This window comes from Mercenaria mercenaria, chromosome 4, assembly GCF_021730395.1.
Source record: "Mercenaria mercenaria strain notata chromosome 4, MADL_Memer_1, whole genome shotgun sequence".
Classification (NCBI taxonomy): domain Eukaryota; kingdom Metazoa; phylum Mollusca; class Bivalvia; order Venerida; family Veneridae; genus Mercenaria; species Mercenaria mercenaria.
The window spans coordinates 15,471,335-15,486,808 of NC_069364.1; the positions used below are offsets into that span (position 1 = coordinate 15,471,335).

A 15,474-nucleotide genomic window follows, 5' to 3' on the forward strand; every position below is an offset into this window, starting at 1 on the left:
CAGCGGTTCATGTTAAGAAGTCATTTAAATGTATTTTTCTTTTGATGAAGATCCATTTGGCAGTTCATGAGTTGTTTTAAAGGTTTTTTCTATTTTTAGCTCTAGCGACCTCTAAAAGGTGCCAAAGCCCCCATTTGAACAAACTTGATAGAGGACCTCACCAGGATGCTACAGACCAAATTGGTATTAGTTTGACACGTAGTTTCAGAGATTTTTCAGTAAAAATGTGGATGACGGACGACACATGGCCATCCACCCTATACTAATAGCTCACCCTGAAAAAGCAACCAATGTCCATACTTCCCATATTTATGAAGAAGCTAAAAACACAAACTAGCTCATAAATTAAAGAACAGAATATAAATTTTATATTCAAAAATGATGTGGAGGGTGACAGAAATTACTAAATACACAACAACAACACACTAGATGTAAAAAATTGTGGGTTAGCATAATTATGATAAATTCTGTGAAATCATTAATTTTTGTGCGGAACTAATTTTAGTGGATTTGTGGTTGATTAAAAGCACAAAATTAATTCCTATGAACAAATAAAATTCCAGTTGTCAAAACATGAAATTCATTCATTAAATCCCCATGAAATAATCCTTCTGGTTAAAACCACGAAAATTCATGCCCACACAATGAGCTGATTTCGCAGTATTCCAATGTTTTTATTTTTTTTCGGGTTTAACTCCATTTTTCAACAATATTTCAGTTGTGTAACGGTGGGCAATAAATTAACCAGTGCTTTTGGATTCTAGCTGTACCAGTACAAACCTGTTCTTCGCAAGTAACCGCCAACTTCCCAACATGATTGGAGGAGGAATGATTACAGACACAATGTCTTTTATTAAATAGTCACGGAGAACATTTGGCCAGCCTGGGGATCGAACTCGCAACCCCGTCATCTGTAGATCTGCCCTTTCACTACTGAGCTAAGCGAGTGGGTTCAAATATATATATATATATATGAACATTTCTTTAACTTACAAATAAATTTCAAAGATAAACATTTCATCAAAAAAACATGCATTATATGCAAAAATCACATTAAAATAATATTGTTTTAATATTTTCAAAAGTTAAAGCATTAACTCTAAGAAACAACTAAAATGTCAAAGTTGCAAAACCACAAAAGAAATGAATGTCCAACTAAACAGATTTATCTATAAAGATCAAAGGACAGTCTGAATAAGGGAAAGGAATCCAGTCTCTAATGTCCCTTTATTTATAAAGCAGGTTTGCAGCAGACTCCTGTTCTTGGTGTGTCGTCTATATGTATATGTATGTTTATGAGGCGAGGTCCCGCCATAACACATTCTTATCATACAGTACTTGGTTGTACTAGAGTCAGTTTATAGGAAAGTTTTAACACTAGATGCCCACGGGCAACATGTCAAGCCCGCCAGCTGTCAAAAGGACTAGGAGTTGCACAGGACACCCTGTCTCATTGAGGCAAACATTTATGCCAAATAAAAAATGATTGCAAAAAGTTACAAAATAAGTTATTCATAGTAACAACAAAGGGAAGTAAATCTTTAAAAAAAATCTAAGTCCACACAAAAATCCTTACCAGTAGAGATAGGTCTAAATACACCTCAAAATTGGATGTAACATGCATATTGTACTACAGAATAGTGGTCTTGATTTTTCCCTACGACCAGTAATAAAAAAGTTCAATATAAGCTATTTATAGTAACAACAAAGGGAAGTAATTCTAGGTTCTTGCACATGACACTCCATCTCATGATGGTGAACAATTGTGCCAAGTTACATCAAAATTCCTCTATGCATGAAAAAGAAATGCTTCGGACCTTTGACCTCTAAGTTTGACCATGACCTTATAGTTAGACCTAGGGTCCTGGTTCTTGTGCATGACACTCTGTCAAATGGTTGTGAACATTTGTGCCAAGTTACATCAAAATCCCTCCATGCATGAAGAAGAAAATTAATGCTCCGGACAGTCATTATTGAATTTGACCTTTGAGATAGGAACCTGCAGTTTGCGCATGACACTCCGTCTCACTGAGGTTAACATTCATGCCAAATATAAACGAGATTGCTCCACGCATGTCAGTTATGGTCCGGACAAACAAATCCTGACAGACGGACGCACGCACACACACACATACACAGAACAGCCATTTGGACATCTATCTTTGCTTCCGCAAGCGGGCTCGACAAAATTGAAGATATAACATGTTTGCCAGTACATCTGACACAGGTACTGTTGATACATATTTGAGAACAGAAGTATCTGCAGCTGAATTAACATCACTGGAGCCAGCATATGAAATGAGTGTTTTGTTGTCTTGTTGATGTGTTAAAGCCAGCATACATCTTTGCTTACAATTTTAACAACTGGAACAGTTGCAATATTTTGGACTTTCCTCAATTCACCTAAACACCGAGACCTGAAGAAATAAAGCATAAAGTAAACATAAAAAGCTGAAAAACAAAGATTTTTACTTGGGATTTTTGTTTTCATAGCGATCTTCACGGCGATCCTCAAAAAGAGTGAGTGGGTGAGTGAGTGAGTTGGGTTTTACGGCGAATTGACACAAAATGGTCATATTCGAAGATTCTATTCTAAAATTTCTCGTTTATTTTCAGAATGAAGATTCACATGTGGCCTAGGAATCATCAAGATAAACATTCTGACCAAGTTTCATGAAAATAGGGTCTTAAATGTGGCCTCCAGAGTGTTAACAAGCTTTTCTTTTGACTTGACCGGGTGACCTAGTTTTTGATCCAACATGACCCAGATTTGGGCATGGCCTAGAGCTCATCCAGATAAACATTCTGACCAAGTTTCACAACGATAGGGTCATAATTGTGGCCTCTAGAGTGTTAACAAGCTTTTCATTTGATTTGACTGGGTGACCTAGTTTTTGACCAAACATGACCCAGATTCGAACTTGGCCTAGAGGTCATCAAGATAAACATTCTGACCAAGTTTCACAAAGATAGGGTCATAAATGTGGCCTCTAGAGACTAGTAGAGTGTTAACAATTTTTTCCTTCCATTTGACCTGGTGACCTAGTTTTTGACCCCAGATGACCCAATATTGAACTCGTCCAAGTTCTTTTTAGGGTAACATTCTCACCAAGTTTTATTAAGATTGGACCAAAACTGTGACCTCCAGAGTGTCACGGACGACGGATGACAGACACAGGGCGATCACAAAAGCTCACCTTGAGCACTTTGTGCTCTGGTGAGCTAAAAATCTGGAGGTGTTCAGGTTTCGATGGAGGCCTTGGGAAACAAAAATCAAACAACACCAAATCATAGAAAGAAAGAGTTGTTTGACATGAAAATTGAACAGCATGTAAAACATATATATTACTTTAAAAACAAGTGTCAGTATACTGATATAAACATTGAATTCCGAAAAGGGCTGCCTAAAGGGGCTCCACTTCCGGACAGTTAAACGCCTTTAAAAACTCACACATTTTCAAAGAACAGTTACACAGTTCGTTTTGATGCATTTGCAATAGCGTGCGAGTGATGAAATTTCGCATAACAAGGTGGAACACAGTTTTCAGCAATTGTTTTATCATTATTTCTTTACATATGGCATTTATTTTCAAAGGAGACAAGTTCCCGATTATTTTTTGTACAAATGGCATTCATTTTCAAAGGGAAACAACTTTTCCTATGTCAACAAGAGCTCGTCGAACACGAAATGCCCCCCTTGATGCATTCAGTAATTGCACAAGGAACAGAAATCATATGCTCACTGTAAACAAAAGTTCTACCATTCTGGTTTAATCTGACCTTGACCTTTAACCTATTAACCTAACAAGAGATTACAGAGTGATCTTGGTGCCATCCACTGAGCCATTTTTGAATGTTCCAAATTTCAAGACTTATTCAAGGTCAAAATCAAGGTCAAATTTCATTTTGGTACAAAACAATGTGTATGTGGTCCGAATTTAAAAGCTGTGGCTTGAGAAATGTGGAAGTAGGTCACTAGGTCAATCTCAAGATCAAAGTTCATTTCGGTACACAAAACTATGCATGTGGTTCAAATTTGAAGGCTGTAGCTTGAGAAATGTGAAAGTAGGTCACTAGATCAAAATCAAGGTCAAATTTTATTTCGGAACACAAAACTATGCAAGTGGTCCAAATTTGAAGCCTATACCTTCAGAAATATGAAAGTAGGTCACTAGGTCAATCTCAAGATCAAAGTTCATTTCGGTACACAAAACTATGCATGTGGTTCAAATTTGAAGGCTGTAGCTTGAGAAATGTGAAAGTAGGTCACTAGATCAAAATCAAGGTCAAATTTTATTTCGGAACACAAAACTATGCAAGTGGTCCAAATTTGAAGCCTATACCTTCAGAAATATGAAAGTAGGTCACTAGGTCAATCTCAAGATCAAAGTTCATTTCAGTACACAAAACTATGCATGTGGTTCAAATTTGAAGGCTGTAGCTTGAGAAATGTGAAAGTAGGTCACTATGTCAATAACAAGGTCAAAGTTTTTTTTGGTACACAAACCTATGCATGTGGTCATAATTTGAAGGCTGTAGCTATAGAAATGTGAAAGTAGGTCACTAGGTCAAGATCAAGGTCAACTCGTGTCAAAGTTCATCTTGCCACTCAAAACTACACATGTGGTCCAAATTTGAATGATGTAAGTTATTGACATGAAGATTCTAAGTTTTCCCCTATATAAGTCTATATGAACCATATGACCCCTGGGGCAGGGCTATATTTGACCCTAGAGGGATAATTTGAACAAACTTGGTTGAGAACCACTAAATGATGCTACATAACAAAATATCAAAGCCATAGTCTTTGTGGTTTGGACAAGAAGATTTTCAAAGTTTTTCCCTATATAAGTCTATGTAAACCATGTAACCCACAGGGCGGAGCCATATTTGAGTCTAGGGGAATAATTTGAACAATCTTAGTAGAGGACCACTTGATGATGTCATATACAAAATATCAAAGCCCTAGGCACTGTGGCTTTGGACAAGAGGTTTTTCAAAGTTTTTTCCTATATAAGTCTGTATAAACCATGTGACCCCCAGGGTGGGGCCATATTTGACCCCAGGGAAATAATCTGAACAGTCTTGGTAGAGGACCACTAGATTATGCTACATACCAAATATCAAAGCCCTAGGCCCTATGCTTTTGGACAAAAAGATCAGAAACCGTTTAACTGTTACTGGTCAATGTGACCTTGACCTTTGACCTCAAAATTAATAGGGGTCAACTGCTGGTCATGGCCAACCTAACTATCAATTTTTCTGACATTAGGCCCAAGCGTTCTTGAGTTATTGCCTGGAAACCATTTTACTGTTCCTGGTCACTGTGACCTTGACCTTTGACGTACTGACCTCAAAATCAATAGGGGTCATCTGCTGGTCATGATCAACCTCCCTATTAACTTTCGTGACCCTAGGCCTAAGCGTTCTTGAGTTATCATCCAGAAACCGTTTTACTGTTCAGGGTCACTGTGACCTTGACCTTTAACATACTGATCTCAAAATCAATAGAGGTCATCTGCTGGCCATTACCAACCCCCCTATCAACTTTCATGATCCCAGGCCCAAGTATTCTTTAGTTATCATCCGGAAACCGTTTTATTATTCAGGGTCACTGTGACCTTGACCTTTGACATACAGACCTCAAAATAAATAGGGGTCATCTGCTGGTGATGACCAACCTCCCTATCAACTTTCATGATCCTAGGCCCAAGCGTTCTTGAGTTATCATCCGGAAAGGGATTGGTCTACATTCCCACCGACCGACAGACCGACCGACTGACCTACCGACCGACATCTGCAAAACAATATACCCCTCCTTCTTCGAAGGGGGGCATAAAAATATGAATATTAAGTAATAAGAGAGGTAAAGATAAAGAGTATCAAAACACTATGTAAGTATATTCTAAGCAAAAAGGGGGCATTATTCATTAAATATTGGTGCAAGAGTTATACATTTTTTGTTACATGATGTGGGTGATGATGTGGAACAACTACTGTATAGCGGGTTATTTCTGCTGGTAATACTTCTGCATTTCTGCGGTCTCTTGGTAGAATAGCAAAAATATTTCCAGCAGAATATTCATCCAGCAAAAATTTATAACGCAAAAAAATCTGCATTTTTTCACTGTTGTTTCCCAACGTAATCCGAAGTTCACAATGGCCTGGTCTAATTATTGATAATGGTATAATTATGATAATTAGGTGTGATGGTCAATCAAAGCCCTAACTGTTAATCCCTCAGAAAACGTTTTACTTTTGTGAATGAAATAAACTGAGTGAATTTCACTTGTGTTGTTCTTATTAATCCCTTGTGGCGATCTTCCAACCTAGGTATACTTTAGTAACTTTTATTTAAGTGTAACCATTATATATTATATTATATATATATATATATTAGGTTATCATATCCTACAATGTATTCATTAAATGCAAATTACTTTACAGCAGTTACCAGTAATTTAGTATATTGTTTTCATACTCTATCATTCTCACAACGTCCTCTCATGTGAGGAATTACCTCCTCCTTAGCATAGAAAAGCAGAAATTTCCCTTCCTTTTAAATGAAAATGCAGAAATTAAACACGCAGAAATTTGTTTCACATTTTCTGGGGCCAAAACGCAGAATATTTTGACCGCAGAAATAATCCGCTATACAGTACTTCAAGTTTGAATCAAAGGCATTTCATAATAACTGAGACGCTGGAGCCAGGTTGAGTAGGATAGCTCTGCTTATACTTCATTTAGTCAAGCTAAAAAAAATGGACCGGGAAAACAATTGAACTTAAAAGAATTTAGTCAAATTTTCAATCAGAAAGGGGCCACACTCCGTCAAAAGTTACTTTACCGAAGCAAAAATTAACTGAACCTGCACTTGATGAATAATATACCTGTGAACCAATAATAAATTCAATCTATTAATCCATTCAGAAGTTACTGAGCGGACAAGTTTTTGTAACGAACGAATTAACTGGCTAACGGCTGATTAACATATGATTGTAATATATAATCTCTATGCCTCATTAATAAAATACATAAATATGACAATAAACACAAGCAAATGGTCGTTTTTTAAGTAGAACTATAAGAGACATAGCTATCACAAAGACTTATGACATTACATAACTTCCTAACTTGATCAAGTATGCCCACCTGAACACAGATGGTATCCAACCCTGTGGAGTAAGGTGTAATCAATACTGATACTACTAAAATGCACAGACATTGCACAGACATATATTCCCCTCATGAATATATCCCTGATCAAGCCTGACAGATCTATTTTAAGCTATTTACATATGCAAAAAGTAAAATACATTGTACCTTTGCTAATCACAGTTCATACATGTATAAAATAAAGCTTAAAGATCCAGTAACACTTAGAATTTACTTACAGAACAATAATCTTTATTGATGGTTTAGTGAAAGAACTTTGTATAATTTTACTTTAAAAGGATGTTACCATTAACCAGACATTTTAGTCCCTTCCAGTTAAAACTGGTAGGAAATTATAACGAATCTACCTAATAGACAGTATTAACTGTAGTTTGATTAGCAAAAATACTTTACTAGTACAAAAACATTATTTATTTAAGTAGAAACAAAATCCCCATTACTTCACAATACTAATAAAAGTTGACAAGTGATAAAAAATAAATCATTATTTTATTACTGAATCAGATACTTAACGCAATGCCTAAAAAAATTAGACTGGTCACGTACCTAAAAATTATCATGGTCTGTAGGTCAGATTTTTTTTTTTTATTTCTTTTTTTTTTTATTTTATTTTATTTTTACATTGAAATCTATTGCCAAATGTCTGTTGTGGTGAAATGACGGGAACTATTGTCCATAAAGTCAATAATGAGCAAGTTGATAATGAAACACGATTTGTTTCACTGTTTGGACATAATATTGACACTTCCTTTGTGTAGACATAGCGAATGACAAGAAGAAGAAGACACTTTCTTTGAATAATTCAAGACAGTCAATTTCTAAACTGCCAAAAAAACTTTGAGTCGGCAACAAAAATTATGGTCTGTTGAATGACTAGATACAATTCCTATTTTTTTGCCTAACACAAGATCTATTTTTTCTCTATTCTGTGCCTTTTCTCCAATTGTTCAAGTTGATTTTGGACACAACGTTGGCGTTTAGACTTTACTTCACTTGAACCTTCCTGGGGCTTGCCTGAAATAGTAAATCAATGATCTCAGCACAACTGTGATAGGTTTTTAGTTAAATCAATTGAAATAGAAATAAACTTACTCACTTTAACTATAACAAGTCATTCTGGCCCTAAGTCGTTCATCTGACTTAAGTATAATTTCAGCTTTTGGGCAGTTTTTTTATTCTAGATGACCAAGATTTAAACCTGACCTAGAAATCATCAACATAAATATTCTGAATAATTTTCAACTTGATTGGACTTTAAATGGAGTGCATATCAAAATCCGCTCCTCTGAAAAATGACTGGGTGTTACAAAATCCCCTTCACACATCAAAGGGTATTATAATCCCCTCTGTGATTAACATTTTTGATATATAGATATCAGTGCTCCAAATTATATCATGTTTGCTAAAGGCATTGTATTTACGTGCTTTATGTAATAGAGTTTTAAGTTGTATATACTGGGTCGTATTTGAACTTGATGAAATAGGTCAAAATCACAGAGGGGATTATGACACCCCCTGCAAAATTATGAAGGAGATTTTGTAACACCCTTGTGACCAACTTTTTGACACCAGATGACCCAGATTCAAACTTGACCTAGAAATCATCAATATAAATGTTCTGAGTAATTTTTAAGTTGATTGAACTTTAAATGTGTCCTCTAGAGTGATCACAAGGTTTTTCTGTAATTTGACCTAGTTTTTGATTCCACATGACCCATTTTCAAACTTGGCTGAGAATTTATCAAGACAAACATTTTCACCAAATTTCATGAAGGTAGGACTTTAACTGTGGCCTCTAGTGTTCAAAAGGTAAATATGAACAGACAGAGGACAGACTGACGACTGACAAAAGAAGATCACAATAGTTCATCTTTGAGCACTTTGTGCTCAGATGAGCTAAAAATTAAGAAGCAAACATCATTTTTCTCTGAGTCATATTGGAGGAAGATCCATGAAAATAAAATGAAAATTTAGCCCTTAACAAGTAAACATTGATTTGGACACTAAGACATATGTTTGAATGATGTAGCTATTAGACAGGAGGTATGAATTCTATGAATTTTGCATCTAAAGAAGAACATTTTAAAGACAGACAAAAAGAAAGACAGGATATAACAGACAAGATAGACAGACTGACTGGCTGGACAGATAGACCAGACTAGACAGAACACACGAGACTGACTGACAGACCAGATACACTGTATTGAACACACAGTTGGGTGATTCCATGTACAGACAGTCAGACCAACAGACAGTCTGGCAGATGAGAAAGTGGCAGACTGTCAGTTCTTGTTATTTGAGCAAAAATTCTGAGTTTAAAGTTACCTTGTCTCTTGGCCGCACTTCTTTTCTTTAACTGTTTACCAGTGGCCGTCATAACATTAGTTGCAACTGAAGAAGATGAACAACAATATAGTTTTTAAAATAACAAGAGCTGTTAATAGAACGGCGCATTTGACTATACCATAGTTTTGATAGTATACATTTTCCGAAGTTGAAACAAGGCCAATGACCTTAATAATGACCTCAGATAAATGTGTGAAGTTTCAATTGAATTATTAGTAGTAGTTACAGAGATATAAACATGTACACATACTTAACCTGATTTTTTCTAAGAACAAAATGTTTGCAAAGATGCAGGTCAAAGTTATGGGCCTTAGCCAGTGACCTAACATAATGACCCAAAAGACGTATGTCAAGTTTCAATTTAATACCTGTAGAAGTAACAGTGATATGACCTTGTACACAACCTGTAACCTGACTTTTTAAAAGTATAATACAGGGCATAATTCTGCTTACATGCAGGTCTGAGTTATGGGCCTTGGCCGATGACTTTTAATAAAGACCCCAGAAGACATGTGAATATATATAGTATTTACAGATTGTGACCTTATTATTAATTCTGAAAAGAGAGGATCCTTTTGAAGCATGGAGAACATAAAAATTGCAGACTTGGATTACTGAGTCTGTTCATGAACAGTAATGGAAACTGCAACACTGCTCACGTCCCCAAGCAGGGAGACAATCAAAATCCCCTTGATCAAAATCCCCTCCACTGAAAAATGACAGGGTGTTACAAAATCCCCTTCATACTTTTGCAGGGGGTATCATAATCCCCTCTGTGATTTTTACTTATTTCATCAGGTTCAAATACAACTATACACAGTTTAAAAGTCTATTACATAAAGCACGTAAATACAATGCCTTTAGCAAACATAATTTAATTTGGGGCACTGATATCTATATATCTATAATGAAAATCACAGAGGGGATTATGATACCCCCTGCAAAAGTATGAAGGGGATTTTGTAACTCCCAGTCATTTTTCAGTGGAGGGGATTTTGATCAAGGGGATTTTGATATACACTCTCCCAAGCACTGGCTTAAGTGAAACTCAATCTTTAAAACTAAATGCTAAAGCCACTTTTTACGGCCACAACACAGACACTTCAGATTTGCTGTTCACATTAACCTGATGTCACAGTAGATGACAAATGCCTCCCCACCCCCCTCCCCCTCAAATAAGTAATTGAGTGGAAAAGGAAATTTTGTCAAATTTTTAGTTGAAAAGGGGCCATAAGTCCATCAAAATTATGGTTATATACCTGTATACGAAAAATAAAAGGGCCCATAACTCTGTCAAAAATTATTGGACTGTGGAAATTAAAAATTGACCTGCACTTTATGAATTTTTAACTAACTGTGTATCAAAAAAAATTTTTTTTTAAAGTTTTAAAGCAATAGTTTTGATAGTTTAGAGAAAGGCTGACCTAAACATAAAAATTAACCAGGCAACGCCAACGCCCCACACAGATGACAATAACTAATTTTCCCCCCTAAAAATCGAAATAGCTAAAATATCACATGTCTACCGCATAAAATCAATGTCTGAACACAGGGTGATTTTGTGCATGACACATCATATCATGATGATGAACATTTGTGCTAGGTTATTTCTAAATCTAATTGTGCAAGGAAAGTAACTGACTAACTGCCCAGATAAGATATTTATTTCATTCATTTTATTTACCTCTGTGACCTTGTTTGAGACACATGGTCTTTGTGTTTTGAAAGTGGCTACAGGAATCTGATTAAAATGAGGCAAAATTTTAGCAATTCAGTTTCAATGTGTCAGTTTGTCTAAAAATAGTTGCTACAATTTTCTGAGGCCAAGGATGGCCCTGAAATATCACGCTTTATAAGTGATGATTTCCAAACACTTTAATTCACTCATGTATATTTCACACATATAATTACTTAAATCACCAAACACTGGTTGAATGGTCATGATGATAAAACTTGTTTTTACTTACTGTTTTTTTGTCTTTGGAGTGCTTCCACCATCACTTCTGTTACTCTATTCTCGGGTTCTGCAAATATTTTACAGCTGTATAGTAAAAGGACTATGATTTACTAAAAATATCTGTCATACTGAAAACTCAGGGTATATATTTTTTCTTGCATATCTATATATAATAACCCTTTTCTATTGCATCCTATTTATAATTTATGCTACACTATTTGCTTGTAGTAGCGGAGTAACTTACTACAGAGTCCATGCATTCATTCATAGACATAGTTCTCTTCAGTAATTCTAAAGAAGGGACCTGCACATGACACTTCATCTCATGGTGTATAATTGTGCCAAGTTACATCAAAATTCCTCCTTAAAGAAATGTCCACACAAAAATCCTAAACAAAAGAGAAAGGTCAAAATACACCTCAAAATTGGAAGTAACATGCATATTGTACTAGAAAAAAGTGGTCTTGATTTTCTCCTACGACCAGTAATAAAAATGTTACAATATAAGCTATTTAGAGTAACAACAAAGCGAAGTAATTCTAGGTTCTTGCACGTGACACTCCGTCTCATGATGGTGAACCACTATGCCAAGTTACATCAAAATCCCTCCATGCATGAAAAAGAAATGCTCCAGACAAAGTCATTGTAGTATCTGACCTTGACCTTAGACCTAGGGTCCTGGTTTTTGCACATGACACTCTGTCATATGGTTGTGAACACTTGTGCTAAGTTACATCAATGATGTAACTTGGCACAAATGTATGATCAAAAGCCCTCCATGCATGAAGAAGAAATGCTCCGGACAAAGTCATTACTGAATTTAGCCTTTGACCTCCAAGTGTGACCTTGACCTTTAAGATAGGAGCCTGCAGTTTGCGCATGACACTCAGGTTAACATTCACACCAAAAATAAACAAGATTGCTCCATGCATGTCAAAATTATGGTCTGGACAAAAAAATCTGGACGGACAGATGCACATACATACACTGAACAGCCATTTGGACAACTATGTCTTCGCTTCAGCAAGCAGGCTTGACAAAAATAAAGCAACAACTGATAAAATAGATTTTGGAAACTGTTAAATTACACCATTAGAAGCAGGATAGAGTTTCAATTGATATTTGAACTTGGTTAAAGTGGCATTATGCGCATCTAATACTGCATATAGTGTTTTGGGTGCGTTTATTGTATAAAAGCAATTTTGGTTGCTGTGCATTTAGATGTGTTAAATTAACAATAATGCCATATTAGTATTTGAAGTTGATGCTTTAAAAATAAAGAAATCGGACGGATAAAATAATAGATATTTTTTTCAATCTTCTGCGCAATGGTCTCCCTTACCTGACAATGGAAATTTTTGAAGTAGAAGGGAAGCAACTCCTGCTAGCAGTTTGACGTTTTTTTTAAAAAGACTGCCCCAGTCAAAATAAGAAAAGTCATATTTGGAAACTTATTATTTTGTACTGGTAACAGGAAGAGTTTGGTATGTTGGGTTAAAAGCTATAATATCCTCCATCCTTTTTACATGCACATCTATTTAAGCTTGATTTTTACTTGAAAAAATGCATATAATTCCACTTTAAGAAATAAAACACTTACTGAAATGCCTTGTGTATTGCGCTTGCAGTTCTGGTTTGTTCATGAACTGAACACCAAGGTGGGAGCCAACAACCACTGGTGGACACTTCTCAGTCGTGTCCACACCAATTCCACCGAAATGAAAACCAAAACTGCTCAGCCTGTCACACTGAAAGAACAACAAATTAACCAATTCAATTTATAACAAGATGCAGTCACAGACAGCTATGAAAACAATAGTTCAGTGAAAATTGTGAAAATCGCTTAAAAATGTATTAAATAATTATTGTATAAACTGAGGATATCGTTAATGCAACAAGGTTACAACGCTTTGTATTTTACAAAACAAAGTCGTTGAGAACTTCACAATCTTTAGTCTCAACTGTCACATATGTATATAAGTGTTCATAAGTAAAATTAAAAGAAGGGCAACTACTCTGCCAAAAATGACTTAATGGTGATTGCCTGACAAAATGCACTGCGGCACTTAGTATAGTATAACAAAAGTTCTATTAAAAATCGCATTAGAAATGTAGGTATATTTGCTCACAGAAGCATTAGTAAGTAAAATTAAACAAAGGGCAATAACTCTGCCAAAAATGACTGAATCATGAAAGCGTGGCATTATGTGGTGCTGCACTTGATAATAATAGTTCTGTGAAAGTTTGGTGAAAATCGCATGGGAAATGACGCCTACCATTATTGTATCCCCTTCGCTGAAATTCTTTGGCAGGGGATAATAGAAAGGCCATGATGACGATAAAGTCACACACCATTCATATTGATTTAATCACAGAAAAGCACAGTAATAATCTGTGACTTGTGATTCCAAAGTAAATGATTTTCATAGTTTATTCTATGTAGAAACATTTTACCACAGGGCAGGGCCAATTTGACTCCAGGAGTCATTGCCAGAACAAACTTAGACGGGGTCAATTATACAATACAGGGTTTGACAGGTTGGTACCTGCAGAAGTTTGTTTGTCTGAGGCATGTTACTTGAGCTTCTGTCATGGATGGAACCCATGACCCCAGATTAGAACAGGGAGGGCACTACAAATCAAGCTATGGAGTCAAGTTTAACAAAATCTAAGACTTACACATTTTGACATGATCGCCAGCTCCGTATGAATTAATTTCTCCCTCGACATACCCTTCATCGGATCCTGTCGTAACTTGGCTGCCTCCTCCTGAATCGGTTGCTTTTCATTCTCAGGCAGCAACCGCCATTTGGCTGCTGCCTTTGTAAAAAATGCTGCTTTATCCTCATTCCCTGCATATGGAAGTTAATGATATAATCATCTCATCTTTATTAAATAAAACCTGACCACGGTAGTGAACAAAAAGGATCATCATGACCATATATTGCCATGTGTTAAACATGCTTTCCATAGTGTTGGTCTAGTGGCAATAATTGTTCAGCATTTTAAATGGACATATTCTGGCCTAAAAAGACTTCATTTGAAAACATTTACTTAGGAATTTAATTTGATTCCAACTGAAATTCAAATAGATACAGAGATATCACTATCCAAAAGATAACAAAATGTGATTTTAAAACACAATGACCTTGGTGGCAATTTTTTTTTTTAAATTTGCCAAGTGTTTTACCTTGAAAATGGTCACACTGGAAGTCATGGCCACTTGTTTATACATCAATGTGAAGGACCTGTGGCAATGAATTGTATGCATGAATATTGTAGAAATTTATAAAATAAAAGAAAAAGTTATGTCCAAAATTGGGAAATTTGGAAGTGTCTGACTTTGAAAAAAGTCACCATGAAAGTCAAGGTCACATATCAATACTTCAATGTAAAGGACTTGTTACAAGGAGTAAGGTGTATGAGTTACGTAGAGATTCATCAAGAAACAAATAATTTATAGGCAATTATGTCAAAAATAGAAAGAATTGCTAAGTGTTTGACTTTTCACTGGACATTTAGCCAATTTTGGCTATGTCAGTGTTCACTGACCCGGTCAATTAAAACTCTTGTTCACAGAAATCAAAAGTAAAATATTGTATAGTATAAAGTGTTGCATGTTAGTACATACCTCTTTTCATCTTGCTTAAAAATAAGCTGAACGCATTTGGTCCACTCGTATACCGGTATGATTTTTTATTTTTGGTCACACTGCTCTCCCCTTTCCTCTTCTCCTTCCCCCTCTTGTTTCCAATCCATATCTGCATAGAACAAGACAGTGCATTTAAATTGTGCTTAAAAATATGTTACAACATACTGACATATTGCCTAAAAAAATGTCATGTATTATTATGTACATGTATTGCCCTTGACAAAAAAAAAAAACGAACAAAAAAGACAGTGTACAATACCAAAGGGCAATAACTCCAAAAATATTGACAACAGAGTTACGATTCTTGTGCACTGTTGTTTTTGATTACATATTGCATTGTTTG

The 15,474-nt window shown here is 35.7% G+C and overlaps 1 protein-coding gene and 1 long non-coding RNA gene across 2 annotated transcripts; both read right to left on the reverse strand.

The window, feature by feature from the left end:
• Window positions 1-7,252: 7,252 nt before the first annotated feature.
• On the reverse strand, window positions 7,253-11,618 carry LOC128556728 (uncharacterized). Its single transcript, XR_008370798.1, has 3 exons — window positions 11,490-11,618; window positions 9,502-9,567; window positions 7,253-8,190 (listed from the first exon to the last, which is right to left on the reverse strand). It is a non-coding gene; the product is annotated as an uncharacterized LOC128556728 (long non-coding RNA).
• An 868-nt stretch (window positions 11,619-12,486) lies between these two features.
• On the reverse strand, window positions 12,487-15,246 carry LOC128556557 (uncharacterized). Its single transcript, XM_053542060.1, has 4 exons — window positions 15,111-15,246; window positions 14,159-14,331; window positions 13,080-13,227; window positions 12,487-12,533 (listed from the first exon to the last, which is right to left on the reverse strand). Exons 1-4 carry the CDS (start codon window positions 15,244-15,246, stop codon window positions 12,487-12,489), a joined length of 504 nt encoding a protein of 167 aa, XP_053398035.1.
• Window positions 15,247-15,474: the final 228 nt, after the last annotated feature.